The sequence below is a fragment of the Eucalyptus grandis genome, chromosome 10, assembly GCF_016545825.1.
Source record: "Eucalyptus grandis isolate ANBG69807.140 chromosome 10, ASM1654582v1, whole genome shotgun sequence".
NCBI classification, from domain to species: Eukaryota; Viridiplantae; Streptophyta; class Magnoliopsida; order Myrtales; family Myrtaceae; genus Eucalyptus; species Eucalyptus grandis.
In genome coordinates this window covers 37602050-37626246 of record NC_052621.1, presented here as the reverse complement: position 1 = coordinate 37626246, position 24197 = coordinate 37602050, and the positions used below count along the sequence as shown (strand labels likewise).

The 24197-nt window shown below is 39.0% G+C and overlaps 2 protein-coding genes across 2 annotated transcripts in view; one reads left to right on the top strand and one right to left on the bottom strand.

The window, feature by feature from the left end:
* Positions 1-17794, bottom strand: part of LOC104423207 — a 34121-nt gene extending 16327 nt beyond the window's left edge. The window contains exon 1 of the mRNA XM_010035696.3: positions 17755-17794. The gene's annotated coding sequence lies outside the window, so the exon portion shown is untranslated. The remainder of the gene's footprint in view (positions 1-17754) is intronic.
* A 2734-nt stretch (positions 17795-20528) lies between these two features.
* On the top strand, positions 20529-23308 carry LOC104424193 (protein RAE1). Its single transcript, XM_039303056.1, has 7 exons — positions 20529-20629; positions 20980-21066; positions 21187-21264; positions 21379-21572; positions 22081-22222; positions 23003-23083; positions 23273-23308. The coding sequence occupies exons 1-7, from the start codon at positions 20573-20575 to the stop codon at positions 23306-23308; spliced, it is 675 nt and encodes a 224-aa protein (XP_039158990.1). The 5' UTR covers positions 20529-20572.
* Positions 23309-24197: the final 889 nt, after the last annotated feature.

Sequence of the window (24197 nt, the reverse complement as noted above, 5' to 3'; positions counted from 1 at the left end):
CCTCCAGGAACTTTGGAATTTCATCAGAGAAGCTACTGTTGGAGAGATATAACTCCACAATGATCTTTAATGAGCTAATTGATTGAGGAATGGACCCATGGAAAAGGTTATCTCGCATTTTCAGTATTGTCAGTCCATCACAATTGCTTAGACTGCTGGGGATTTCACTGTCTAGAATATTTCCTGAGACATCTAATGTTTCCAAATGTTTCAAGTTGCCAATTTTCATCGGAATGACTCCATTTAGATGGTTTCGAGACAAATTCAAATAGAGGAGGTTTCCTGCCACGGGGAATATAACCGGACCACTAAGATAGTTGCTAGAAAGATCTAGGTATGTCAAGCTCTGATATTTGACTACATATGAAGGAATAAGCCCTTTCGAGTTATTTTCGGCAAGACTAAGCTTGTTTAACTAGTGCAAATTTTGCAAAGAGGATGTGATTATACCAGATGGATTGTTGCTTTCCAAGTTCAATAGTAGAAGATTCAAAAGGTTTCCTAAATTAGATGAGATCGAACTCGAAAGAAGGTTGGGACCTAATGTTAATATTCGCAAGTTCACAAGTTTATTAATCTCTCTCGGGATCTCACCCAAAATTAAATTTAGGGCAAGTGACATGTCTGTTAAAGTAGCAGAAAGATTATTGATACATACAGGAAGGGTTCCACCCAATCTATTATTATGCGCCAACAATCTCCCTAAGTTAGCGGCATTTGTTAGTGAGCAAAGAAAGCTCAGATCACATGCATCAAACCTTCCACTCCTGAGATAATTGTCGAATATGACAAAAACCCAAAGTTTACGGAGATTTGCCAATGAGGGGACTTTCCCAAAGAGCTCATTGCTAGCAAGTTGGAGCACTCCTAGATTTGTGGAATTGGATATCGACGAGGGAATTGATCTAATGAAGTGGTTTTTAGCAGTGCTAAAAATTTGAATATTCGGAAGAGTAAATCCTATATCTTCAGGAAGAGCCATGGATTTGGTTCAAAACTATGTCAAATATAGTTAGTGAAGACAAGTTGAAGACATAAGGTGGAATGGTACCTGAAAGCCTGTTGACTCCTAAGGCGAGCACGTGAGTTTGGTTAGTTGACCTAGAGATTGGGGAATAATCCCACTCAAACTGTTGGAGGGACAAGCAATAATCCTCAGAGATGATAAATTGCCTATGAATGAAGGGATGTTGCCAGTTAGTTGGTTTATACCAAAGCTGATCCTTTGAAGATTTGACAAAGAGCCTAGCTCGATTGGAATTCCTCCAACCAACTGGTTGTAACGGAGGCTTAAATCTAGAAGATTCGTGCAACTTGATATATTCCTAGGAATCTCGCCCGTTAGTGAATTATTGGATAAATCCAAGAATTGGAGCCGACGCAGCATGCCAATTTGTGGAGGGATTTCAAGCTTGAAGCTATTGTTTTGGAGCAGCAGCAGCCTCAAGAAGCTAAGGTTTCTTATGTGAGAGGAGATGGGTCCTGAGAGTCCTTGGGAATGGAGGTCCAGTATAATGACTTTGTGGTGTTGACGACCGCATATAACCCCATATCATTGGCAAAAGTCGGTGCTATCATTCCATGAGTTAAGAGATCCAAAAGGATCCCTAGTCATTTCGGCCTTGAATGTAAGTAATGCAAGCTGTTCTGTATCATTAAAAGCAGAAACGATGATAATGAAGCATGACATGAGGAGGGCAGCCAAAAGAAGACAAGAACAAAGGACTTGTGGACAAATCAGACCCAAATGTGCCATTTTATGAGCATAATTTGAGTACCAAGTCTCAAAGGGAGGGCAAGAAAGAATGATTTATGTGATATGTATTGGTTGAGCAACTTGAGTTATATATTAAACAGCCTCATAGAGAAGACCTTTTATAAAAAGCTATGTAGGACTTTGAAAGAGTTGTTTCCGGCGCACGCTTGACCCACAAAATCCGTTCAAAGTATGACGCAACTTAAGATGGTCTTCTAATGCTATAAATCATGTACCATTATTTCCACCCACCTTTTTTCCAATCTGAATGCTCGAAATACATGCTTGGGCAACCATTGGCAATAACCATTCAATGTCAACAAAACCTTTTTGTGAGAGAATTATGATATGTGGATGCCACTAACCAATGGACACTCCATACACATCATTTTTCACGTTCTTGTAGTGAGTTTGAACCCAAATCACACTTATGTGGAAAGGGATCTTTACGTCCTTATTCCGCTTGAAATCCAAGACTAAAAAAAGTTTTACTTTTTTACCACCACTTGCGGTGGCCCAGTTGGATAAGTGCTCCTATGATCTTTTGCGAGAGGGGAATAGTTCGAATCCCGCTGGTCGTATGAGATCTTAAGTGCGATGTTGGGGTGGTTGGTCCTCCGCTAGCGTCGCCCCAGGGTTTACCTCCCGTTACCTCGAGCCTGTCGGGCTGTCCGTGTTGGTACGGTGCGCGGGTTCCTGGGTCATTAAAAAAAAGTTTTACTTTTTCTTATTGGATTGACATCAAATCTAATTGGGATTATAGTTAGAATGATTGACAATTCATATCATCAATCTAATACTCTGACAATTTGGGTCGTTTTGCACTGATTGCAATTCATTTCAATTAAATACCCAGATAGTGTGTCAATTTGTGTTATCTTTAAAATATGCAAAAGATCTCTTTAAGTGCTATAACTTGGCACAAATGGATACTTAAGTGCCATATTTTAATAAAAGTGGGACACCTGAGTGCCACTTCTAGCGAAACCAGCCGAAAATCATACGTGACAATTAAATATTAATATTTCTCGCTGAGGTAGCTTGTCGGAAAGCTGACTCAGCTCTAATTCATCCAAAACGACGTCGTTACTATAGTTGGCCAAAATAGAACCCTTAAATCAGCTAAAACAATGTCGTTTTAGCATAATTTGAATTTTAATATAATATATTAAATTAATTAAATTAAATTTAAAATAAATAATAAATATAATTTATATTAAAAAAACCTGAGGAGGAAGAGGAAGGTAGCGGCGGCCGAGGGCTGAGCCCTCGCCGCCGCTGCTTCCCGCCGTCGCCGGGAAGGTGGGGGAGGGTCGCCGCCAGTTGCCTCCCTCCTCCTCTTTCCCCCCACCCCTTTTTTTTCTTCCTCCTCCTTCCTCCTCTTTAACCGCCGGCTGCTTCCCCTCCTCGTCCTTCCCCCTCACCGGATCTAGGCGAGGGTTGCGAGCCCTCACCGAGGGTCGGCGACCCTCACGGCCGGGCCAAGGGCCATCGCCGCCGGGGTCACCTCGGCGGGCGGCGGCCTGGCTGCAATGCAAGGGTCGTTGACCCTTGCCGGATTTGGGCGAGGGCCACAAGCCTCGCCTTGGATCGGGGTGAGGGCTCGTGGGCCCTCGTCGTCGGTCGATCGGGGTTGTCGGCCCTTGGCCGTGGCCTAGCGACCTTGGCCGACCCTCCCCCTTCATCGCCGGCCCTTCTTTGGTGGCGGTAGGGAGGTGGCGGCGATGGCGAGGGCTTAGCCCTAAGCCGCCTCCTTTTTTTAAAAAATTTTAAAATATTTTTAAAATAAATTTTTAAATAAATTCAAATTTAAATTAAATTAAATTATTTTTTATATTATTTTTTTACCATGTCAGCATCAAAATGATGCCGTTTTGCACTTGCTTCGCTGGAAAATTGACACGTTAGCGTTTTGGTCAGATTGGCATTCAAGTGATCCATTTTGCTCCGATTTTGACACTTTATATCTTTCGTAAGTTATGGCACTTAAGTGTCCCTTTGTGCCAAGTTATGGCACTCAGGGTCCGCGTCTCCTTTAAATTAACTTTGTCACGTGTAGTGTAGGATTTTTCTCGATACGTCTATAGCTTGCTCAAGTTTATCTCAGTTATGAATTGCCGCCCCTTGTTCTATTAGTGTGAAAATTTGTGGAGAGAATGATTTCGATAATCTCAAAATTATTCTAACATGTTTAGTGCCTTATTTACATTGCGAAAGGAAGAGGAGGATTAAGACAAAAGTTGATCATCATAATTAGTACGAATTGCGATTCCCTTGCACATGCGATAAACATGAAAAAGAAATATTATATTAGAAATTATAAACGCTTTTTACTAAATGTTTCAAGATTATACAATTATGTTCTTATGAAGTACAATTAGTAGCATCGGTTTTTGATTGCCAAATGTGGGGTGGATTAGGGGCACATCCTCCTGAGACGAGGAACTGTGACCCGCAAGGGAAAGAAAATTTCAATAACTTTTTCTTAAATAATATATGATATATAACCATTAATATTTTCTTAACAATTATGAGTTATTCTATTTTAAACTTATTTGTATTCTATAATTATTAAACAAAATCACAATCTCATTAGCTTAACTCTACTTATTTATATTCATGTGTTTATATTATTCACTTGAGAATGCGACTAAGCTGCACCCATACGGGTGGCTTTATATGCCCGAGCCAATCAACTATAGATGCAGCTCTTTCTACCATATGTTGACATGTGATTCATTCACATCACACTTACATAGCGGTGTTATCCCCTGAATTGTCATGCCACCATATGAGGTGGCACCACCACGACGTTAGCCATGTGGTGACATGTGTCGTCGTACCTGTTGTTGACCGGGCTTTTGATGTGGTGCTAACATAAGCATTTTCTTCATCACTTATACATTTTGTTGTCATATTTGCACTCTCTCTAGGCCAAAATCATGATAATTCATTAAAAGAAATAGTATACTGCGCAAATTATGGAATGCGGTTCATGAAAAACAATCAATACCCATGTTGGGTTATTAGAAGAATCACTTCTTTTGTCTCATAATCAACGACTGTTTCACCAATAATTGTATTACCCTCAGTCAAAGACAAATGAGTTTTGCACAAATGAGACGTAAATGTGCCATTTTATGAGCATAAATTGGATACCAAGTCTCAAAGGGAGGCAAGAAAGAATGATTGAAGTGATAAATATTGGTTGAGTAGCTTGAGTTATATATTAAACAGCCTCACAAAGAAGACCTTTTATAGAAGCTGTGTAGGACCCAGAAAGAGTTGTCTTTGGCACGCGTTCGAACCACAAAATCCATTCGAAGTATGTATGACACAGCTTAAGATGGTCTTCTAATGCTATAATTCGTGTAGTATTATCTCCACCCTCCTTTTTTCCAATCCAACTGCCCAAAAGACATGCTTGGGCAACCATTGGCAATGGAGAGTCAATGTCAACAAAACCATTTTGTGAGACTATTATGATATGTTGATGCCACTAACCATTGGACACTCCAGACACATCATTTTCCATGCATCATTTTTGGCGTTCTTACAGTGAGTTTGAACTCAAATCACACTTCTGTGGAAAGGGATCTTTACATCCTTATTCTGCTTTAAATCCAAGACTAAAAAAAGTTTTACCTTTTCTTATTGGATTGGCATCAAATCTATTTGAGATTATAGTTAGAGTGATTGACAATTCCATTCTCCTGGAGCAACCTCTTGTGGACGAATCCAAAACTCCCTATCCCAATCAAATTAGTTGAAGAAAAACCATTTTGCTTTTAGAAGGCCTCCGTAAGATAGATTCAACATAGAATCATCTAAGGAGCTTGAAATTAGCTCGTTTCTTTTCATCTTCAACTGACATAAATATAGGAAAGTGACAACGAGAGTTATTCCGAGAAGACCAAAAAGGATGGTGACGATGAGTTTCAACTTGTGGACTCATCCTTTGTTTTTGGAGTTTCATGAGATGCACTTGAGGAGCTCAAATTTAGGCATTCCTCCACAGAGCTTTTCGTTTCCAGCAACAAAAGTCACACTCACATTTCTAAAAACACGTTGAGTTGGTAGTGGGCCTTCCAAACAATTGTAAGATAAATTCAGCTCTCCCAAAGACTGAAATGCCTCCAAGAACTTTGGAATTTCACTAGAGAAATTGTTGTTGGAAAGATCTAATTCCTCAATACTTCTTAATGAGCTAATTGGTTGAGGAATAGACCTGTGGAAAAGGTTACCCCGCATTCTTAGTATTACCAGTCCATCACAATTGTCACGCCTCGATCCTTAAGTGCGTGCCCATCCCTTACCCGGTCGATTTATCAGCAAGTTCTATCCCTTAAGACTCGATTAGGAAACCAATATGCCGTAACGGTTGCCTAGGCACAATCATGAGTCAGGAGACTTACCTTGGCCTCAGTCCCTATCTGCAAGTCAATATTATTTATAGATATCTCACTTCACATTCATCAATCAATTCATAGATCAATCGACTTGGTCGATTACATGTCAACAATGACCATTCCCCGGCCATTTCAATTAATACTACCTATAAGTCCGATCATATCTAAGATTATTTATTATAAGCCGATAATAGATAGTATAGCTTACCAAAAGCTGTCTCAAATATTGAGATAATATCATATATATATATATATGCTCACTAGAAGTTGCCTCAATTTCTGATATAGTATATTATATATGATCACCAAAAGTTGCCGCAATTATAGTCATATAGTATACTATTGCTCACCAGAAGTTACCGCAATTACATTAATATAGTATACTATAACTCACCAGAAGCTCACCAGAAACTGTTGCGATTATAGGTCTAATCATCTGACAATTTCTCCATTTTTATCATACCCGATAAAATATCGTGTGTGAAGATATGGTTGCTCTTAGCCAAAATATCATAATTTTTCTTTCCACAAATACTACCATTTTTTGTAGTCCAACAAAAGATTTTTAGTGTTGTCAACCGATGCCCGATTATTTTTCATTAATAACAAAAATCATTTAATTTAAAAAATAATCGGGAGAAGTACATTATAAGTGTCATAAGTTGTGTACGGCGCTCATTCTGATGCTAAAAGTTTTCGTCGGATCACTTAAGTACCAAAATTTTTGAAAAACAATCATTTCAGTGCCCATGCCAATCCGGTTGACTGAAAATCCGACGTGACAATTTTTTATTAATTTTTTACACTGATGTGGTTCGCCAGAGAGTACAGTCAGCATGTAAACCATCAAACGACGTCGTTTGGTGTCTTAAACCCCAAGTCAAAACCCTAAATCCCTAAATCGAGAGAGAGAGAGAGAGAGAGAGAGAGAGAAGCCATGGCAGCGTTGTATTCTTCCCCGAAGAACAACACTAGTAGAGAGAGAGAGAGAGAGAGAGAGAGAGAGAGAAGCTCCCTGAAGAACAACACCAGCAGAGAGAGAGAGAGAGAGAGAGAGAGAGAGAGAGAGAAGCTATGGCGGCATTGTCTTCTTCCCCAAAGAACAACACCAGCACTAGCCACTCTTTGAGCAGAGCCCAATCCACCATCTAGTCTAATCTAACAACCTAATTATACTTAACTTAAACTAATCAATCATTAAGCATCATTAGTTTACTAAGCGAGGATTAGTGAGCTAAACTCACCGAAATAACGCGTGGGTCGGTTCAAACCGATGGGAATGGTGCGGGGAACAAATAACTCCAAAGCGGACCTAGAAACCGAGGCCTGGAACACCTCCAAAACAACCACACAAGTCGGTTGGAAACTCACTTCGAAACTTGCTAACCTTGGCTGGAAATTACAAAAAAAAAACCAATCAGTTTAGGCGGGACTTGCTCGAGAATGAAAGAACAGACCAAACTGGACTTTGGCGGGGCTTTACCGGCGGACAAATGGTGGAAGACAGCTTTGGTTGAGCTTCCAAAAACTAGAAACAACAGCTAGGTGAGAGAGAGAGAGAGACGGCCAAGGAGGACGACGGTGCGTGGCTAAGTGGGCGCGTGAGCGCGAGGGGTGAGGGCGGCACCGGCGCGGCGACAGGCGGCTGGCAGGGACGGCTGCTGCTCCTCCTTCTTCGGTGGCTGTTGGCGTCGACTAAGGGAGGGAGGGAGAGAGAGAGATTAGGGCTGGTTGGAGTGAGAGATAGAAGAGATAGAGATGGGTGAGGGATGGGGGATCCACCAAGGCTTGATTTTTCCACACTTGGTCTCCAGGTTTCAATCTAGACCAAGTATCATCACTTAGCCTTCATTAGGCCACCAATACACTTCCTATGACTTCTCAATTGGTCTATTTGGCTAGGGGGATGGGGGAGCTACGAATTTTGCTTCTGTTAGCTTCAATTGGCCACTCATTTCTCTTCAATTCAACTTCAAATGGTTTCTATAAAATCAATTGATCAATCGTTGATCATCTTGGCATTTTTCCCCACCCATATATCCATCTTGCTTTTCAATTTTGCCATAAAAAACAATCCTCGGCTTTTTTCTACACAAAAACGACCCGGCGACGACTTTTTTCTAGAAAGTGTCGGTTGTCAGAAAAATCTTTTGAGACTGAGTCGATTCTCCTAAAATTTATTGTAACATGACAGAATCTTCAATTTCTGAAATCGGACTTAAATTGGCGATTAATTTCACTCCGACGCATTTTTAGCGTGACCTAAGCTATCGGGTAGTTTTCAAAACTTTTTAGGGCAAATGACCTGTAGTCGATTTTCTTCGAACCACATTGAACCCAATTGACACATTGGCGATTCTCAATTATCGTGAAAATCTCGATGATTCATTTATGGATACAGGGTACCAAAACGACAGTAAAATCAAATTAGTGCTAGTCGACGAGAATTTCCCAATTTAGTGGAGTCACCCATGATCGGCCACACATCTTTATTTAACCGACTTATCTCTAATCTCAATTCAATTTTTAACTGTGTCGTAATGACCTTTAAAGATGAGCATAGTCGAGAAGCCGATTCCTAGTCGAATTCTCAATTCTATTGCCTTAAAGCTTCTTAATGGCTTCCCTAGATTGTTTAATTATCTCGAGAGTGATTAGCTTTGAGAACAGCCCTATAGGCGTATCGATGAAATGCCCGATCAATTCAGTAGAAAACAGGTTGAAAATTTAGGATGTCACAACAATTGCTTAGACTGCTGGGGATTTCATCATCTAGAATATTTCCCGAGACATCTAATGTCACTCCCCGAACCCCGAGTGCGTAAACATCCCACGACGGTTGATTAATTTGCGATGGCTCAGGACCAGTCGCTGACCCATTCTTTTTCTCTTTCGATTAAACGCAAGTGGGAGTATATAACATAAACACCAACAAACAACATGGATAGTAAAAACACAGCAACCAACTTTTCCAAAAATAGTACTTTTATTTATATACTTGTTAACCCTAGGAAGTATAATATTACAAGCCTTTTTCAAAAACTGGCAGAGGTTTAAGGTTAACTTAAACTTCTCTAGCGGCGAGGCCAACTCCTCAACGCCACAGGGACCTTGAATCGAACATAACGGTTCTCTAAATTACGGCTCTGAAAATAACAAACAACAATGGGGTGAAATATAAATCTCAGTGAGTTAACAACCTAAACCCAAACTAGGACGCAAATTCATTTCGGAGGCAGCCTAAACATACAACGGGATACAATCATCCCTCGCCTTGGCATATCCCTGCATATTAGTAGATCACATATGCCATTATCAATACAACAAGCATAATCAATAACCAGAACAAATAACTCTCATACACCAAGCATATACACAAGTCCTGATTATAATCTAAAACCCGTTTTGGCCCGTCTCATACCATGCCTCATAGTTTTACCTCATGATCAAGCGCAATACATCACAATCATTGACATGTGTTTTGATTATTACAACCTTTCAAGCCACAGCCAACACTTGGCAGTTTTCCAACGTGACTGGGTATTCCACCCCATCAGGCGTGGCATCGTCTAAAACTCCTACTTAGACAACATTCTATAAGGAGCATCTGTCCAGTCTCAACAGCGACTACGCATTCAGATCCCCGCTGAGCATCTGATAAAAATCGGGCATCGCTCCCGAACTCTCATTGGATGATAGGTTCGATTAAATGACCACTCAAGTACACTATCAACCAAGTCAATTTTTATCTGCTAGTAATTAGCCCAATATAAAAGAATTTGCATTCAAACAATCAACTTTGGCAAATTTTCACACTTAAAATTCTAATAAAATATTCATACATGGTCACGTATTTGAAATTAACCCATCAAACTTTGTCCACTTTTATTTTAAAACCCCAGTGCTTTATTTCACACGTAAAATTAAGAGTCCATACCCAACACCTCAAAATTCGCTATTTTTCTTGTCCATAAAAACCTTCTTTGAAAATAATAAGTAAAGCATATACATTAAACAACCAATAACGCAGCATAACAAGCTCAAATAATTGGAACTATGCATAGATCCATCCAATATAATAATCATAAAATTATACTTAACGGATAATATGTCATTAATTATACTCATCACGATTAATTAGGCTAAGTACGATTAATTAAACTAAACTTGTTAATTAGCCTAACTATATTAAAATAATTACAATTAATTAAATAATTTACGACTAATTAAACAAATTATGATTAATCAATCAACTCACAATTAATTAAACAAACTCAATTAATTAATCTAATCACGATTAATTAATCTAATCGTAATTACTTAAACTAATCACACTTAAATTTAATCTATACCGTCCTTAATCGAAATTAAGGTTAAACTAAAATTAACTAACACTAACTATCATTATCCTTTACTAACCTATCCCTAAATGTAATTAACACTATAATCAAGGATTATGAGTTAACTCATGAATTCTGACGATGGCGAGCTTACAGCAATGGTGGCGTGACGGGGTCGAGAATACGATGTTCTTGACTTGAGCGGGAGCTTGAATGGTGGCAGCAAAGCCTCTCAAGGCTCACGACCACAAAGAGAGGGTTCAGTGGTGGTCTAACGGCGAAGGTGGTGGCTTGAGGTGATGAGGACGGTAGCGGTGGCTCAAACAACGGCACAGATGTGGTGATGAGCGGCAGTGATCCAGCGGCCAAAGATGGTCGTTTGGTGAAGTTGAGGAGCAGCCAAGCTTGGTTGTTCGGTGGTGAAGACGGCAAATGGCACGGCTTCAAGCGGCGGACAAAGGTGGCGTGAGTAGCGGCGGTCAAGAATGGACAAGGGGCAGCAAAAGGAAAAAAAATGAAGAGGAAAAAGATGAAGAATTTGAGGGGAAATGAAAGCAATTGGAAGGGGAAGGAAATAGGTGAGTTCGGTTAAAGAGGGGGAAGAAAACGTGGGGGAGAGAGAACGGGCAGTGGGCAGATGGGTTGGCATGAAGGGGAAAAAGTGAGAGAGAGAAAGTAGGGGTGAACGGTTCCAGGTTCCGGTTTGGTTTCGTCTGGAACTTGGAACCTACCCTCGGGTACAGGTTCCTCAAAATGAGGAACTTGGAACCTACCCGTGGGAATTGAGAACCTGAAACCTACCCTGTCACAGGTTCCAGGGTCGGTTCCAGGTTCCAACAGGTTTTTTTTTTTTGTTATTTTCAGATTTGAATTATAACATATGCGCACGTTATCCAAAAAAAAAAATATATAACGTACGCGCACGTTACCAAAAAACTATAACGTACGCGCACGTTACCAAAAAAAAAAACTATAACGTTTGCGCACGTTACCAAAAAATATATAACTTATGCGCACGTTACCAAAAAAAAACTATAACGTGCATGCACGTAACCAAAAAATATATATAACGTATGCGTACGTTATCAAAAAAAACTATAATGTACGCGTATACTACACGGTAACTTCCCACATCTTAGTAAACATACCAATTCCAACTGTCAAGAATTTGAACATACATAATCAAAACTAATAAGAAGTTCTCAAAGAAGTTTCTAAAGAGATGAAAAACCAGAAGTGTCAACAAGATCTCAAATTTTCATCTACTCCGTAGTGTGTACTCTGCAACCATTCCATGTGATTCATTTGGCACAGCAAAATCTTGCAAAAACATAAATACAAATCAATCAAAATCCTAAGTAAAGACACAGAAAAAAATCAATATCGATAATACTCCATGAAAGATACCATTTTGCCCATTTAATTTTTTTGACAACATAGTTCAAAAATTCAATATACATAAAAATGAGCTTGCATTAAAATTATGACAAACAAAGTTGCTCATCAATAAGCCAACAAAAAACCTTGCTTGACTTCTCAACCGTTGGATCCATTGCAAGTGCGACACCACCAACTTTATTTATCGACCATAATCTCCGCATTAAAACCAACCACATCTGAAAAAAAGAGGAAGAGATTAAATAAAATATTCAGTTATCAGATATACAAAAAGAATTACAATATATAAAAATATAAACATTACTTACTCAACTCAAATTGTTTTGCGTTCTCAATACACTCTTCAACATCAAGCGGTACACGAGCGGCTCTCAACCAATCTTGAGTGCAAATCAAAGCTTTCACTACTTTTGGAGTTAAAGAACTCCGAAAGCCATTAAGCACACGATCCGATGTACTAAAAATTGATTCTGAAGCAACGGTAGTTACAGGAATTCACAAAATATCTCGAGCCATCAAGGAAATGATCTTATATTTTGAGCCATTAGTCTTCCACCAAATCAAAATGTCAATACCAAGATCCTTTTCATTTTTTTTTGAAGATACTCATCAAGCTCGGACTTTTTGTCATCGCTCCCTTGTTCATTCGAGTAGAAAAACATTTTCTTCCAAGCTTGGGCGTTATGCTTCTTTATTCATTCGCTACCACTTGTATCAGTATTGGAATTTGAATTACTACTACTTACACCTAAATTATGGTCACCAAAATCTTGATCACTTGAAGTAAGAGAAGATTGCTAATAAAATTGATACAAACGCTCCAATGTATCATTCACCTTGTAATGCATCTCTTTAATTTTTGATTCATCATCATAAATTTGTCCATACAAGAAACTCACATAATTTAACTTGGCTCTAGGATCTAACACAACCGCAATCAATACCATCATATTCACTTTATCCAAGCTTCCATAATATTTGTCAAATTTTTCTTTCATTTTCACACATATATCTTGAAGCTTAGGATTCGAAGCATTGATCGCATCTTTCAAATTTCTATACAAAAGAGCTATCCTTCAAAATAATCATTTGAAATAACATATGAAGTCCAGACATCTGATTGGTGGCATCATAGAATATTTTGAGAAAATCCGAAAGAATAATAGCATTTTCCCAATCATCTTCACTAGGAGTTTCATAATTAAGCTCACTTACAAAAAATGGATCGTGATCTTCCATCCTTTCGAAAGCTTTTCTGAACTTTATGGCGGTGTCTAACATGAGGTAAGTGGAGTTCCATCTAATGGCGACATCAAGAACTACCGAACCCTTATAAGTGATCTTTTCTTTCTCAATGCAAGATTGAAATTCTTGGGCTCTTATGGGAGAACTCCTTATATATCTAACCACATTTCGAATACGTGCAATGGAGTCACATACCATAGTCAAGCCATCTCTCACAATCAAATTTAATATATGAACTGTACACCTCATGTGCAAAACACTACCATTTAATATTAACGACTTTTGTTTTGAAAGTTTATCCATCAAATAGCTAACTGCAACATCATTCGAGTTAGTATTATCCACGGTAATTGTCGACACTTTTTTTTCTATTCCCCACTTCTCAATGCATCCCTCCACCATTTTTCCAATCTCTTTACCCCTGTGACTATGCATCACCACAAAATTGATGATTCTTTTATGCAACTTTCAATTTTCATCAATAAAATGTGCAGTGAGATACAAGTAATTCAGATTTTGATTGGAAGTTCATGTATCGGTCGTGAGTGCGATCTTAGAATTAATCTTTTCAAAATAATTCTTCAAAGAAGTTCTTTCACATAAAAACAACTTCATGCAATCTTTTGCCACTATGAAACGCGATATATGTTTGAAGAGAGGTTGTAACTTACTAACATATTCACAAAATTCAACACGCTCAACCAAGGAAAAATATTGTCCATCAAGGATGATGAACTGAGCAAGCATTAGTCTACAACGCTCTTGATTAAATGCCCATGTTGATAAGATGCTACCAATACTAGAATCCCCTCCTCCCTTGCCAGCCATGTTGACATTACATGGTACAAAAAATTTCTGCCTCTTATATAGATTACGGGGAAATCTCTTGCATGTGGTCAAGTGCTTTCTCATTGCAGAAGTACCATTAGCAACACGGTACTTAAGCATTGACCCACAATGAATGCACTTCACTTGATATATGTTTCTATCCTTATCACTAATTTTCGAATAATGATTCCAACATTCAAATGTATGTTTCTTATCATGGGAAAGATGAGAACCGGGTACCTTATTTGTGGCACTCGAGGTAAGGGGGTGCCTCTTCTTTAATTTCATCGTTGGAAAACTCCAATTCCGTAATCGGAGTCATCTCCTCACGTCCCTCCACCTCCATTAACATGTTATCTTGATACATTAACTTGGCACTGCACAACAATAATAGAATATAATTAGAAATTTCAAAACAAATAGTAAACTAGAAAGTAAAAATAAAACACCACTATAACAAGAATGTCTAGAGGTACACGTTTTGAAAATAATTTCGATTAAACCCTTAAATAAACTCAGAAAATTCTGAAATTTGGACACGTTGTATTTAAGACCTAGAGGTACAAGTTTCATGAAGAAATCATAGTCCAATTCGTTCTGGATTAAAAGATAAAATCGATTTACTTTTCCTATTCTCTACTTGCACAGTTTTTGAAACATTTTTGGTTAAATAGGCAAATGAACTACAAAAATTACGAAATTTAAATATGTTGTAGGGAAGACATGAGGAGAGATATTTCATGCAGAACACATTTCCAAAAGAACCTCATACAAAATGATATAGTCCACACATTACAACTTACAAGATCCGAACACATCAGATTGCATAGTTTTAGAAACATTTCCGATTAAATACCCAAATGACCTTAAAACATTATGAAATTCGACTATGTGATATCCAAGACCATAAGATAGATACTTCATGAAAACATCGAAGTCAAATTCGTCCTAGATAATTAAATATGGACGGTTAAAATCCCTGTTCGTAGTACCGTAATTCCAGATCTAACCATCTCCAAAGGACCACGATTTCACCTACCTATTCTTGTTTTTTTCTCTAAATTTTTGATATGTTGTACCTCAGGATGTCCTTTACAACTTTTGTTAAGAAATCGAAGTGAAATTTCGACAAAAAAGGTTGCCTTACAGTCCATGCATTCATCAAGGGTCGGTCCCAAAATCTCCAGATCCAGTCTTTCCAAAGAATAACGATTTCACCCACCTATACTTGTTTTTTTTGTCCCAAATTTGAGTATGTTATACTCCAAGAAGTCCTTTACAACTTTCATTTAAAAGCCGAAGCCAAAATTCAACTATAACATCACATCCAAGTCACTAGAACATCCAAGGTCGAGTTGTTTTTCTCGAGAACAGTACACTAGACTAGAGTACCACTCTCACAACTTCAATTTTCCGCATTCTATACATCCAAAATTGTCACCACTTTCACAACTTCAAAAAATTGAGCAACCTACTCACAGACAACAAAACAAATTCCCCCCTCAACATGGAAACAGACCCCTTGCAACTAAAGAGAAAGAACAATACCAAAAGAACAAGATAGAGCTAATTGCAGTCACTCTACACATATTTCAAGTAGTAGCAGCTCACCGGTAGAGTAGGGACGGCCTGCAGCCCGGCGGTAATTGCTGGTGAGCAGGGGCGCGGAGGCATTCTGCTGCGTGGCGAAGCTCGTGAGTGAGAGGGATAGCTGGCGGAGCTAGGGGCTGCATCGGGCAGAGTAGGAGCAGCGGCGCTGGGTCATGGCTGCAGCAGGCGTCGGCAGGGCGTGGGAACAGCGACGGGGGGTGGCGCTTCGGATGGCTGTAGGGCGGTGGAAGATCGAACCACTAGCAGCACTCGCGGTCGTGGGTTCCGCAGGTGGAGACGCGGCGATGCGGCGCGGAGATGGCCGGTGGCTCGGGGGACGCCGGTGAAGGGGGAGAGGGAATGTGCGGGTGCGGGTGCGAGATTGAGGTTGAGAGATAGAGAGAGGGGGCGGCTACGGGCGAGTTTGAGAGAGAGAGAGAGAGAGAGAGAGAGAGAGAGAGAGAGAGAGAGAGGAGAGAGGGGCGGTCGTGGGTTCCGCAGGTGGAGACGCGCGGTGCGGCACGAGAGATGGCGGTGCGGCGGAGACGCGGCGGCGGCGAGATGGCCGGTGCGGCGCGGAGACGCGGCGGTGCGGCGCGGAGACGCGGCGGTGCGGCGCGGAGATGGCCGGTGCGGCGCGGAGACGCGGCGGTGCGGCGACTGGGCGAGTCTGAGAGAGAGAGAGGGGGCAGCTACGGGCGATTGGGCGAGTCTGAGAGAGAGAAAGAGGGGGGGCATCCGCTTTTTCTGCCCTAAGTAACCGGTTCCGGTTCCCGGAGAAAAGGAACCGGAACCGGAACCGGTCCCCCCTTGGAACCGGGAACCGAACCGGACCCTCCTCCGGTGCGGTTCCGGTTCCCAGGTAACCTGGGAACCACGCTCAGCCCTAAGAGAAAGAGAGAGAAAGAGAAGGAGAGAGAGAAAATTGATATTTTTTACAAAATATCTTCCATAAACTCCTCTCCTCCCCATATTTTTCCCCCTTTTTGTTTCAATTTTCTTAAAAGTTCACTTTTTGTCCAAAAATCACAATCTTGCCACTGGGTCCGACTCCCTTTCCCGTTTCAATTTTTTTTCCCAATAATTCCTTTATGGAAAATTTTGAACTTGTCAATAATTTGCAAATAGATGAGGTGACGTACAATAAATTAGTCTTAAAACCCTTAAAAGTTTGATATCCGATATCAAATTAAATTTCATGGTTAAAAATCGATCAAATGCGATTCTAGTACGACCTAAACTATCGGATGGCTTTTAGGGGTTGACCCATGGTCGATAATTTTCTAGTCACGTTTGTCCCTCTTCGAATCATGGACAACCATCGCTTGTCATGTAATTGCGAGGATTTACTTACGTATCCCATATATAATATCAATAGAAAATTGGTTTATCGTTGTTTGACGTGAGTATCGTAATCTTGTGGAATCACCAACAAACCGACTACGTACTTCCGTCGAATTGATTTATATTCATTCGCTAATGGATGTATAACAACGTAGCATTGACCATTATCGATTTTTATGGACAAGCAATCGATCTCTAACTGAATTCTCTCGTCTTTCGCGTTTTAAACTTTTATGGCCTCACCCAATAGATTAGTTACTCATGAGTTATCAGTTCAGAGTAAAATAACTATAAGTGCATCGATAAAATAACCATTTCATATATTTCGAAATATGGGCCAAATTTCGGATATCACATCTAATGCGTCCAAATTTTTCAAGTTACCAATTTTCATCGGAAGGACTCCACTTAGATGGTTTCGAGACAAATTCAAATAGAGGAGGTTCCTGCCATGGGGAATATAACTGGAATGCATCCAGCATTCCAATGGTCAAGACCGCGATTCGCATTCTAAATAACTTGTCAAACCATCGGAGGGCTAAAAGACAGCGTCGAGAATCTTTCCCCGCCTGTTGGATGAATCAACAGCCGAAAAGGTACAACCTTTCAGCACACTGCAGTGCGGCCAATTTCCTAGGTATGTTTACTGCAACTTCGGAGGCTAAAATCCCACTAATACTCCCAATCAAGATCACAGACCGCCATATCACATCCACGCCACATCAGTCCCCGATCAATCTCGAAAGCGGAAAACGCTCGGAGGTTATCAGACATGAACAGCAACTACTTCGCTTCCAAGTCGCACGCGAACTGCGTGGACACAATGAACGAGATTGAAACCTACCAGGTCGTCGCGGAGCGAGGCGGACAGCGAGATCGGCGGCAATCGAAGGGAAGTGAGCTCGAGGTGTCCACTGGGTGGTGGCGGCGGCAGGTGGTGGCGGAGTCGTCTGGTTGAGCGGTCGCGGGGGTTGGGTTGGGGTAATGCTTGAAGCTAGGCTCTTGTGGTGGGCAGGAGATTGTTGGGCCAGATCGACAAATGAAAGCCTTTCCTACCTACTTGCTAGGATTGTTTGAATAGATGAGATCAAATTTTGATCTCAATTTTGATTTCGGGACTTAACTTACATGCTTAAAAATGTTTTTGATCAGGAGTGGCCGGCCGGCGGACCGTGTTTGCCTGGCCCTACACAGGCTCACACCAGCAGTGGCGCAACCCCTTTGCTCCCAAGTCAATGCTTGAGCACTAACTTGAGTAGGACTAGACTAGTCTAGTCTCAAAACTTTTTATCGGCTCAAGTTAACTTTAATATGGATTATTGAAAAAGTTTAGTTTAGGCATATTTAAAGTTTGTGCCCAAGCTCGACTTTTCTTAGAATATATAATGATTATGAATTCCAAGACTCAAACTCGCAATTAAGGAGATAAAAATTCACACGTCTCTCGATTTTTACAAGAAAACTTTGAACCGGATGAGGTTGCTTTGGATCTCAATAACCATTGTATGGCATGGCATGTTTTCACTTATTTTTTTAGAATTTTACCCACGAAACTGGATTATTTTTTGGCCCTTTGAAATTTAATTATTAAGTTCAACTTGATTATAATTTCCTAAAGATTTTCAATGAAGAGATGATTGCTGCACATTAAATTTTTAAAATGCTTCTAATTTCTAAAATTGTATGCCCCTGAGACTTTCGGAACCATTTAAATTAAACCTTCTTTTTTCAATTATGCCAACCATTTATCCACATATGTATATAATTTATTTTAAAATTTATGAATAAAGAATTAGCTTTGCTAAGATTTTAATGGACACACTATTTATCGATATAGGATCTATTTCCACTCATACATCTCTATGTTAGATCAATGTTCAACATCAATAACATAAATATTATCAAGTCAACACACTAGATCATTACATGTTAATTAATAGACTATTATATCAATCGATACATTTCATAAAGGTCGAATGAAAAGATCGAAGTGAATATTTTGTTCCAGGTCTACAAAAATCATTGATAACTCTATAAAAATAGAGTTATTTTACCTATTTTAGATAATAAATAATGCAATATCTATGAGAAAATATTTGGATTTTCTTATGATTATTTGAATTTTCCTTATTTATACGGAATAATGAGATATGGAGAAGATAAGAAAAAGAATGACAAAAATCAGGAATTCAAATAAAAAAAGTAATGGAATATGGATATCAAATCAGGGATCCTTGATTTTATTCGCTAATGTTATCTACAAGCGTCGAGAGATAAATATCAAATAAAAGATCATCTGATAGAACATCGAGAGGGAGAGAGCAGTTAGGTTTTTGTTATATCGTTTTTCATTATTTTGATAGTTTTTCAAGTATTGTTAGATCGTTTTTTATTGTTCTAATAATTTTTCAAGTATTTTGAAGAGAAAACAAAAGTGGTGACAAAATTCTTATTTTTTTATTCAAGATGTTGGGTTTGATTTATACTTTTATTTCTTCATCTGCTATGTTTAAATTTTCTTTTGTTAGAGCTACGATGTAGCCTAACCATGATGATGTGAATTTCATGATTTTTATGTTTTATAATTGATTTCATTCATGTGAGTTATATATTATTGTGTATAATGATTTTGAGTGATTGACCTACTTGAATGATCTGATGTGCATGTTTGAGACTGAGGAGTGATAATATGTAATTGCATGTTTGAGACTGAGGAGTGATAATATGTAATTGCTTATTATAATATAAAACCATGAATTAAACATGGATAGAAATATACTGCGTTATTTGTGTAATTTTCAGTGATAAGGTAATCCGAAAGACTTATTGTAAATAAGGAATATTCATAGTTTTTAATGCACTTATATTTATTTTTAATTCACATAGAGATATAGTTGATTAATAAATTGAGTAGGTTTGCTATACCTAGAGATAGAATAGTAAATAGATTATAAAATTCCGCTATCACATGTTTGATATCGTTCTTGTACCCACAATAATATGAAATTCATATAAATGGTTATGGTGAAATTGGATATTCTAACATATTTATCCGATTGATTTACTGCATTTAGTCTCCAAATTTTGTTTTTAATTTATTCTCAATTATATTTTGATGTATTAGATAAATTTTAAAATTAATCTATTTTAGTATTTAATTAGTTTATTAATCATCGATCTCTATGGGACAATATTCTTTATTATTATTATATTACTTGTTCAATATATTCACTTGTATTTAGAAATTTACGAACAATCATTAAGTGTATCCAACAAGTATTTCCATATTTTAAAATTAAGCAATCAGTAATAATGAAATTGAATTAACTTCTTTTCTTGTTAAGAAATAATATCGTTGGTTTAAGTGTCGCATAGTTTATCTGAAAAAAGAACAAAAATGTTAAAAGAGCGCACCTTATGTTATGAAAATATAAATATTGTCACGATGATTTATTTAGAAAACTGGATTTTCGGAGTATATATGATGTTAGATAATAGAGATGACGACAAATTTGAAAATCTCGATCAAAAAGCTTCACTTTGGCGCGGGCGAACGCGCGACGTCGTCACAACAACGCTACGCCAAAAAAACGCCAAAACCAAAAAACGCAAGCGACAGCGCCCGCCCTCCTCCTCCTCCTCCTCCTCGCTCCGCCGCTGCAATGGCCGCTTTCGGAGCAGCTCGCGCCGGGAACCATAACCCTAACAAGTCTTCCGAGGTACCTGCTCTTCGCTGCTACGGCGTTCTGAGTGTTTTCTTGCTGCTGCGTCGTTCGGAGTTAGATGGGCGTTAAACCCGACGGCTATGATCGATCGGTTTCAAGCTAGAGGACTGGCGTGCTGTCGTGCGTACTCGCGGTGTTTTCGGATTTCCATTAGGGAGACGCCTTCCTTAGGAAGCCGCGATCAGTAGATTTACGTTCGGTGAATTATGCGTTGTGCGTGTGTGATCAGTTTGGCGATTTGATCGTTGTTTTGTGGATTTTTTCTGTTAGTTCTGATGGGACGGTTGGTTGTAGAGGTTAGTTTGATGTCTTTGGCTAAGCTCTTTCGAATGTGACGATGTCAGGTGATTCAACCTCCCAGCGATTCCGTTTCGAGCCTGAGTTTCAGCCCCAGGGCCAACCACTTGGTTGCTACTTCGTGGGATAATCAGGTTTGCACAGTTCGGTTTGTACTTTACGGAAACCTTACGGGCGAACATCGACTGCTGTGTTTTAGCTTTTTGTTGACGCCCATTTTTTTTTTCCTGTCGCCGTCTTGAAAATCTTTGTAGGTACGGTGCTGGGAACTTACGAAGAATGGGGCTTCTGTAACTAGCGTGCCCAAGGCGTCGATATCACATGACCAACCGGTGATTGTCTAACCTTGGTTTCGCATTAGAAGGATTTTGTCTGAGTTTTCGTTTCCATGATCTAATATGTTTTTATATATGCTCTCTGGAAAATATCTCCATTTCTTTTAAAAGGTACTTTGTTCAGCTTGGAAGGATGATGGAACGACTGTCTTTTCTGGCGGCTGTGATAAACAAGCAAAAATGTGGTCTTTAATGTCTGGAGGTCAGCCCGTGACAGTTGCCATGCATGACGCACCCATTAAGGAGGTTGCTTGGATCCCAGAGATGAATGTCTTAGTTACAGGAAGCTGGGACAAGACCCTGAAGTACGAGTTATCTTGCTTGTCATTTGTACGCATGGCATAGGAGTATTTTATCACAATCTGCTGCATTTAACTGTCAATTTAATTGATGTACATTAGGTGGTGATGGTGCTGCAATCAAATTTTTCTCATAATTCCAATGTTTGTAATTCTAGCATAGAATTGTAGTGCACGGATGGAGCAGCACTATCTCATGACTAAGCCGATGCTGCATTATATAGTTGCTTCAATCTTTTAATTTTCTGCTGTTATAATTATGTTGAGACTTGCATTGGTCATGCTCTTCTGTCTTTGTTGCATCGATTTTGGAGGATAATGACCTTACATTAATTGCATGAAGATGTGTGCACATCATTATTTTAACAGTGTACCACAAGGATAGGACTCACAATGTTTCTTCCCTATTGATCCATGATATCTGCAGCCTGATGTTATTTTTGGAGAAATTTCTTGATGCAACTTGTTTCAAGTACTGATGATATTTTCTATATCTCGTTTCGACATGATTAAGGTACTGGGACACGAGGCAGTCAAATCCAGTACATACTCAACAGCTCCCAGAGCGCTGCTATGCAATGACAGTGAGATATCCCCTGATGGTTGTTGCCACTGCAGATAGGAATCTTATTGTCTTTAATCTGCAGAATCCTCAGGTATAACCTTCTAAATTTTCAATCTAATTGAATGTTCTTCATTCGTTTAACATATTTGTTCCCATGGAATATCACTTGACATTGCAATTGTTATCCTCCATAAGTGGCCACTTATTTGTGTTTTAAGCTACATTCAGGACAATATCAGTACCCTTTTTAAGGTATGCGATTTTGATGGGAACAAGAGACATTGGAAGCTTGTTTGCATTATTTTCTGCTAATTGTGTGCCCAGACATCATGTAACCTTGGCAACCACTTTAAAGAAGGAACAGCAATAGGATACGTTGCACATTCATTGTACTTGTACACTGATACAGGATTTGGAGATGGTTATTGCTCATGTTAACCTTAAACTCAAGATAATGGATATTAGGCGAAGTTTTCCTTCATTTGCTAGACCTATTTCGCAAGGAGACTAAAGCAACTAATTAATTTAATATGTTCATAGGGCTCTCGATTGAAGTATGTTTACATCACTTAGCACATGGCAACACAATGTTACTCGGCATATAAGATGGCAGTTATCTTTTTCTATCCAGGATTATATTTTGTGATAATGGCCTATTCACCTGTTGTTGCACACAACTTTTCTCTAATTTCTTTAATGGTCTGAATTTGCTAATGGCAGTTATAAAACAATTTTTTTTCCCTTTAAGAAGAATTCAAAAGAAAAAGAAGTCGTCTTTCATTCTTTGCTCACAGTTGATCCACCTCAATTTTCCAGTACTACTGGAATAAGTTTCAAGTTATCGAGGTTTTACTGTTGGAAATGATAACAGGCTGAGTTCAAGAGATTTACTTCACCCCTAAAGTACCAGACAAGATGTGTTGCAGCTTTCCCTGACCAACAAGGTTTTTTGGTAAGTACTCAGTTGCAGTTGCAGTTAGTTATCATGTGTATGATGTGCATCATTTTCTGCTATTCATTTGCTCAATAAAATATGAATTATAGTGATGAGAATATGTACAAGGCAGTTGGGTTGCGTTGACATGATGAGAATGAAACAATGGTCAATTGCTTCTAAACCTTATATTGTGATATAATTCAGATTAAACCATGCTTATCATCCTTTTTTCATGATTAAGTGTATTGGTCTTTGTTCCTCAATGACATATTTATATTTTTTATCTTGTACTATATTCTTATTGCGGTCCTTTAACTTTTTGCTCCTATGATAATGGTAAAATTCTGTTAACTCTAGGTTGGATCCATCGAGGGGAGGGTTGGCGTTCATCACCTGGATGATTCCCAGATCAGTAAAAACTTCACATTTAAGTGTCATAGAGATAACAACGACATTTATTCTGTCAACTCCTTGAATTTCCATCCAGTGAGTCAATCTTCAGTAATCCATATTGGCAACCTCATCTAGACAGTCAACATTCATCCAGAGTTTGACTTTCTTACTTCAGGTGCATCATACCTTTGCCACTGCTGGATCTGATGGTACTTTTAACTTTTGGGACAAGGATAGTAAGCAGAGACTTAAGGTCTCTCTCTCTCTCTCTCTCTCTCTCTCTCTCTCTCTCTCTCTGTGGTTGAGTTTGGCCAGTATTGATGTATCTCTATTTTTTTTCCTCCTCCTGAGTACCATCATGGTAAGGTCCAAGGTTAACACGGTTTAGAATATTATAGTATAAGGTTTTCAGCATCTTCATAAAATGAGAGTACTTTTTGAGTGGGCATAGGGCTCTTCACCTGTCTCTCATGCTATTACTCAGGCTACCCATAATGTATTGAGTAGATCATCTTCATTTCCTTTCCTTTTAGGCCTTAGGGAGACTTTGCTTATGTTAGACATGACCATGTTTGTAGAGTCTAAATGAAATATAGTTGAATCATCTTAATTCATCTAAATAATCAATTATCTTTTTGCAAACCTCTTCATGATTTCCCTCTGAAAGTCTCACTTCAAGGGTGAAGGTATCCAATTAAGTAATTTTCAAAAGCATAAAAGAAGTACTTGATGAAGC